The sequence below is a fragment of the Nicotiana attenuata genome, unplaced genomic scaffold, assembly GCF_001879085.1.
Source record: "Nicotiana attenuata strain UT unplaced genomic scaffold, NIATTr2, whole genome shotgun sequence".
In the NCBI taxonomy this organism is placed as follows: domain Eukaryota; kingdom Viridiplantae; phylum Streptophyta; class Magnoliopsida; order Solanales; family Solanaceae; genus Nicotiana; species Nicotiana attenuata.
In genome coordinates, this window is record NW_017674635.1 from 23321 (window position 1) to 30061 (window position 6741).

The following is a 6741-nucleotide window of genomic DNA, read 5'->3' on the forward strand; positions in this document are numbered from 1 at the left end:
GTCGAACTGTAATACTTTGATGGCGAAGGCACTTAGCCTGAGTCCCAGTTCGAGGGAGGTCGAACTGTAATACTTTGATGACGAAGGCACTTAGCCTGAGTCCCAGTTCGAGCGAGGTCGAACTGTAATACTTTGATGGCGAAGGCACTTAGCCTGAGTCCCAGTTCGAGCGAGGTCGAACTGAATGATTATCTGTTTGACCGTGACATTCAGGTTGCTTCAGGGTAATTTTTGATTCCTCGTTTGCAGTGCCTTTGCCTCGGTTTCCGCCCTGACACGGTGTGAGGATGAGGGGGAGTCGAATCGGGGGGAGGTTCTTCACCTCCACGATCCGGGAAGAACCTCTTGGTGTCTCTTTTTGCTTCGATCCGGGAAGAACTAAGTGCTTTCACTAGGAAATCCCCACAGACGGCGCCAAATTGTTTGACTTAAAAAATATCGGACAATTTCTAAGCAAATCAATTAGTATACAAGGAGGGGTAAATCATAGTCAATTATAATTGATACCAGATCGAAAGACAGAAGAGTAAAGCGGAAGCCTTCGTAGAGATAAAAATTGGGAGATTTTTATTCATCATCGGAGTTTATCCTGTCTCCCCTTGGAGGATCCAAGAAATTACAATTTTTGTTATTTTTTCTGAGAGTAGTCGAGAAAATGAATCCCCTTCTTTTTTTTCTCCCTTCCCGCTTCCCTTATATAGCGGAGGGGCTCTGTTTTTACTACCATAAAGATAAAGATAAAATAAATACTATAGAGGGACCGACGTGGTTGCGAGGTCGTCCTTTGTACAGTTCTTGAGTCGTCCTTTTCAGCTGGACTTGTGTGTATACGGTCGGTCGTGCTTACTTGGGGACGTGATCATTCAATTCAACCCCATACAATTACCGCCGTGACCGAGTGGTCAGATTTTGACCAATACAATCATGGATAAATATTCTAAAGACAGATTTTGACCCATACAACACTAATTCAATAAGGACATGAGATGTATGATCGTGTAATCAGTGAATTTGAATAAGCTTTTTTCTAAAATCCGATCATAGTAGTTTAACATTTACTACCTTCTTTGTAATTTTTGGCTTCTTGCTTTGAATTTTTACTTCGTAACAATTTTGAAGTCTTATTATTAGTGATGGTGCAACTTTGTGAAATTTAATTTGATGAATTTGGCATCTTTTCATTTTCTTGCTTTTGGATTATAGAAAATGACTCCACGGGCTAATCAAAATGCAAAAAAAGCTGCTCTGAAATTACTTGAGTATCGTTGTCAAAGAGATCATGCACGTAAAAGGTTCACAAATTGCAGTCATTTTTGTAGATGATAATAGGGATCGGTTAGATTTAGAGCCAAAGGAAAAAAGAACAAAACTTTTATCTATTATAATTACGGTGTCCAGGTCAATTTGCACATATACCTCTACTAATTTTACGAGGTATAGTTGCTACTTCCACCAACATAAATATCAGGTAACTCTACCTATAAATAGAACTTTCTCCTTATACATAGAGTAACTATTCCTACATAAAGGGAACATATATCGAACAAAAAAAGAAAGGAAAAAAAAGGGGGGGGGGGGGGGGGGATACCATGTACTATTGAACAATCTAATAACATATAAAAGCTTAGTTAGTTGCTTCCTCGTATCTCATATCTAATTACTTTGTATTATGGAAACTTCGATTGTCTTAAATACAGTATAAGATATCAAAAAAAAAATAATAAGAAAAATGAAACATTGTTACCGATAACGCACAAGTAATTAAATGCATATTGCTAGTCTTCTAGATGGGACTATATATTAATTCTCTAATTAACACAACAAATAAAAATTAAATAGGATAATTCCTCTAAATTTGTAAGTTTTTCTGCATTTGTATGCCACAAGAGAAAAGTGGTCAAAGGGACTGAGACAAAACCGGGGAAATCAAGAAAACAACATAATACCCCTGGCTTAAGACTTCATCAACTCCCTTCCCCTAAGATTGGGGTTTCCTTTCTCTCCCTCGTCCTTCCTCTCTCTCATTGTTTTCCTTCACTGCATTTAATTCTTTTGATCTTCTGTTCCCTTGGGATGTTACGTTCAAGCTAATCTAGCTATACCTACATTATAACAAAAGAAAAACAAAAATATATAATCTAACATCCCAAAAAATGGGGACCTGCATGTCTGTACAAAATGCAAATTTCTTGAAAAGAACAAAAATGAGACCTACTCCTATTGATCAAGAAACTTGTTCCAAGATCAACTCCAGCCGCACATCCGTTCCTAAATCCCAGAAATTCTCTCGTCCCATAAATGTCGTTAAGGATCCATCTGGAGATGACATTTACAAGAGGTATCATTAGATAGTTGTAATATATATATAAACTTTGGATTAAGAGACTTGGTATTTTCCGTTTTCATATAAAACCTAAATTTAAACGGAAAAATATAAATTTAAGTTTTGTATTTAAACGAACATGTTTGTTCATTAAAATAAGATGATTATTCTGAATCAAAGGCGAACCCAAGATTTTAAGGCGATGGGTGCACATGATTCTGCTCAACCATTGCCCCCTAAAGATTTTAGTATCCAGGATGTCAAATATCAAATGTCAAGTGACTTAAATAAATCATTTTCAAAGAATACCTATAGTATATAAGATTTCTGTCAAAGTTTACAGGGTCTAGTGACCCCTCAATAGTACATGTAAATCCGCTATTGTTTTGAATAGTCTTCTTTTAATTATATTAATTCATGCGAGAAGTCATGTCTAAGTTGGTTTGCAGTATACGACTTTCTTTTATGTTGAAGGACTTGTATGTATTTTTACAAACAATACCTCTTTAAGAAAAGTTGTTTGTGTTTTAGTTTATGTGATTATTCTTCTAACAGGTACGAGTTTGGGAAGGAGTTAGGAAGAGGAGAGTTTGGGATAACATACCAATGTGTAGACAAGGAAAGTGGAGAGAATGTGGCATGTAAGACAATAGCAAAGAGCAAGTTGAGGACAGAAATAGATGTGGAGGATGTGAGGAGGGAAGTAGTGATAATGAGGCATTTGCCTAAACACCCTAATATTGTTAGCTATAAGGAAGTTTATGAAGATAAAGAGGCTGTTTATCTTGTTATGGAACTTTGTGAAGGTGGTGAACTCTTCGATAGAATTGTTGCAAGAGGACATTATACTGAAAGAGCTGCTGCTCGTGTTACAAAGACTATTCTTGAGGTTGTCCAGGTAATTATATTAAGTATTCTCTTCTCCATTTGCCTGTTTTGAATGATTTAACCTGAATAGCCACCCATGTGACCTTGGCGTAACCGGTAAAGTTGATGTCATGTGACCAGGAGGTCACGGGTTCAAGTCGTGGAAACAGCCTCTTGCAGAAATACAAGGTAAGGTGCGTACAATAGACTCTTGTGGTCCGGCCCTTCCCCGGACCCCGCGCATAGCGGGAGCTTAGTGCACCGGGCTGCCCCTAGCCACCCACCCAACTGCTTATAAAAATACATTAACTTAAAATAGCCAGCCACCCAACTGCTTAAGCTAAAAATAGCTGACGAATGTGTAATAGACATATAATCTATGTATACTGGCTAGAAAAGTAAACAATGAATATGACCGGCTATTTGTGCAAGATCCTAAACTAGCTAAAAGTAGCTGGTAGGTGCATAATATATGTATATGTTATGTATATTATGTGTATAACCATGTATAATTAATATATAGACAATTTTAATACTAGCTAGGAAAAGTAAACAGTGAATCTGACAGACTATTTGTTTACAAAACCCGGAAGGTGTTTACTCTTCTTTCAATTTTATGCACTTAACTATATGCTCAGTTATTTGCAATTGCTAAACAAAATCTTGTATGCTTCGTGATAGGTATGTCACAAGCATGGCGTAATTCATAGAGATCTTAAACCTGAGAATTTTTTATATGCCAATACAAGTGAAAATGCTCAGTTGAAGGCCATTGACTTTGGCCTTTCTATTTTCTTTGAGCCTGGTAAGTCTTTTTCATCTCCAAAATTATACTAGTGTTTGAGTTTGTCGTAATTAATAATTATCTTGAGCATTGCTTTGGCATCTTATCTAAGTGAACATTATAATTTTATCTTTTAGGCCAGAGATTTGGTGAAATAGTTGGAAGCCCATATTACATGGCTCCAGAAGTTCTTCGAAGAAATTATGGACCAGAAGTTGATGTGTGGAGTGCCGGTGTTATTCTTTACATTTTGTTATGTGGCGTTCCCCCTTTTTGGGCAGGTAATTCACCATTTAAACTTAATTAGTTCACCATTCTGATCTTCTTTTCCTTGAGCCGAGGGTCTATCGGAAACACTCTCTCTACCTTCACAACGTAGGGATAAGATCTGCGTACACAGGGGTGTACGCAGAAATTTTTTGTAAGTGGTGCATCATCTAAAAAATAAACATTGTAATGACATGAAAAATGAAAAGTTGAGAAGAGTTCGCCTACTCATAAGTTTAATAATAGAGAAAGAGGGGTAAGTTTTTTTTCTAAATTAAAGTTCTAAATCCGTTTAAGTTATACTATAATTGCATGTTATATTTGTTAATTTTTTATCACTTTGATTAATGTATAACGAATATAGTGTTGGTATTGGTTTAACCAATGTTTTTAGCTTAGAGGACACCAAGTAAGATCGTTTGTAAAGTGGTCCCCTTTTATTGTTATATTCGTAACACTGTTTATATTGTATTAGTAAAATTTTCCGATGAAGCGGCGACTTCGACTAACGTGTCGTCCGCTCATGTGAGTATACACTATCTTCCCCGGATCCCATAATTATACTAGATTTTTTGTTGTTGTTATTGTTGTTGTTGTTGGTTGATCTTCTCTATTGTATGTTTTTCCAAATGGGGTTGAATAGTTCTGTTAGTTTTAAAGATTATGTGAACTGTCTAATTGTCTTTTCCTTATATATGGGGTTTCTTGGTTGTGATTAGCACAGAAACCGAAGAAGGAATTGCACACGCAATAGTAAAAGGTACAATAGATTTTAACAGAGATCCTTGGCCAAGAGTATCAGATGAAGCTAAGGACCTTGTCAAAGGAATGCTTGATCCAAATCCTTATAATAGGTTGACAGTTGAAGAAGTCCTTGGTAAGTATTACTATCACAATATCATTATATTAGACCCGTGTATTTTAATATGCTATAGAATATTACCCATCTTATTTTTCAGGTTAGTAGTTGTTAAACTCGTATCATTTCAATTATTTCATCATGTTTGATCCTGAAAGATTAGGAATTTGCAAATTCAGACTAATTGATAAATTCTTGATGTTTAAAGAACATCACTGGATACAGAATGCTGAGAAGGTCTCTAATGTATGTTTGGGAGAAGGTGTGAGAGCGAGGATTAAGCAATTTACTTTGATGAATAAATTCAAGAAAAAAGTTCTCAGAGTAAGTCCCTAATTAAACATTCGTCGTCATTCATTGGAGTTGTTGTTTCTCTTTCTTGGACGTACAACAAGTGTATCATGAATATTTCACGCATAACTGTATTTACAGGTTGTAGCAGATAACTTACCACAAGATCAAGTTCACGGAATTAAACAAATGTTCTATATGATGGACAGTGACAAAAATGGAAACCTAAGCTTCCAAGAACTCAAAGATGGTCTACATATGATGGGGCAATCTGTTGCTGATCCTGAAGTCCAATTGCTAATGGATGCTGTAAGCTTATAAATAATGCTCTCTTTTTTATTACTCTGTTACTAATATTTAAGTACTCTATATATGTTGATATAACATATATATACCTTCTAATTAAGAAAATTTTGTTTTGTTATAATGGAAAAGGCTGACGTAGATGGAAACGGAATGCTAAACTGTGAAGAATTTGTGACAATGGCTGTACACTTACAGAGGTTAAGCAACGACGATCATCTCCGCCAAGCTTTCCTTCAATTTGACAAGAATCGAAGTGGATACATTGAGTTTGAAGATTTGAAAGTTTCTTTATTTGATGATCATCTTGGCCCCAAGAATGATCAAGCGATCCACGACATCATATCTGATGCTGATTTGGATAAGGTAATTAACCTTAACACGTCTCATATTGTCAGTGCATAGAGAAGTTAAATTCTATTCTATTTTGTTATTGGGTTGCTTCATTTTGCTAATATATATGCAGGATGGAAGGATAAGTTACCAAGATTTCAAGGTCATGATGTCAACAGGAATGGATTGGAAGATGGGTTCACGCCAATACTCAAAAGCAATGCTAAATGCACTCAGCATGAGACTGTTCAAAGACAAATCCATCCAACTGAAAAATTAACTCTTCCATTCTTGAGTTTTTCTTATATCATTTCCCTAACCTGAGAAGAAAATTAAGGAATGTAAAGAAAAAGAAAATGAAATGTATACAGGGTTTTGTTCCACTTCTTTGATTAATCAAGTATATATACGTCTTGTTTCACACTCTGTTTTAAAGGCTAGTAATTATATGACATTAGATATTTTGGGGATGACTGATCTTTCTGCTATTAAGGAGAAGATAGTGATCTAAGAAGCTTTTATACTCTTCTTTTAGCTTCTATTTTTAACCGAAATTCACTCTTAGGAAATCGAGAAAAGTTTTACTTCTACAAAAAGGAATCCAATTTGTGTAAATTAATTTCAAATTGGTAATCGAACTTTACCTCAAACAACTAGAAAACTATTTGTTGTGACATTAAAATAACTAGATTTTACCTACTATAACACTTGAAG

General features: G+C 35.5%; 1 protein-coding gene across 2 annotated transcripts; it reads left to right on the plus strand.

The window, feature by feature from the left end:
* The first annotated feature begins 1964 nt into the window (after positions 1-1964).
* On the plus strand, positions 1965-6497 carry LOC109219045 (calcium-dependent protein kinase 24). Of its 2 annotated transcripts, XM_019383450.1 has the most exons (10): positions 1965-2338; positions 2879-3221; positions 3332-3379; positions 3872-3995; positions 4112-4255; positions 4966-5118; positions 5309-5424; positions 5533-5700; positions 5827-6060; positions 6161-6497. In XM_019383450.1, exons 1-10 carry the CDS (start codon positions 2154-2156, stop codon positions 6305-6307), a joined length of 1662 nt encoding a protein of 553 aa, XP_019238995.1. In that variant the 5' UTR covers positions 1965-2153; the 3' UTR covers positions 6308-6497. The 2 variants fall into 2 exon arrangements, with proteins under 2 accessions (XP_019238995.1, XP_019238996.1); XM_019383451.1 differs by lacking the exon at positions 3332-3379.
* The last annotated feature ends 244 nt before the right edge of the window (positions 6498-6741 follow it).

Coding starts and splice junctions, on each gene's coding strand:
- LOC109219045 (XM_019383450.1), top strand. CDS start 2,154: ATGGGGACCTGCATGTCTGTACAAAATGCAAATTTCTTGAAAAGAACA. Junction 3,222..3,331: donor CTATTCTTGAGGTTGTCCAG/GTAATTATATTA, acceptor TCATGTGACCAG/GAGGTCACGGGTTCAAGTCG. Junction 6,061..6,160: donor CTGATGCTGATTTGGATAAG/GTAATTAACCTT, acceptor ATATATATGCAG/GATGGAAGGATAAGTTACCA.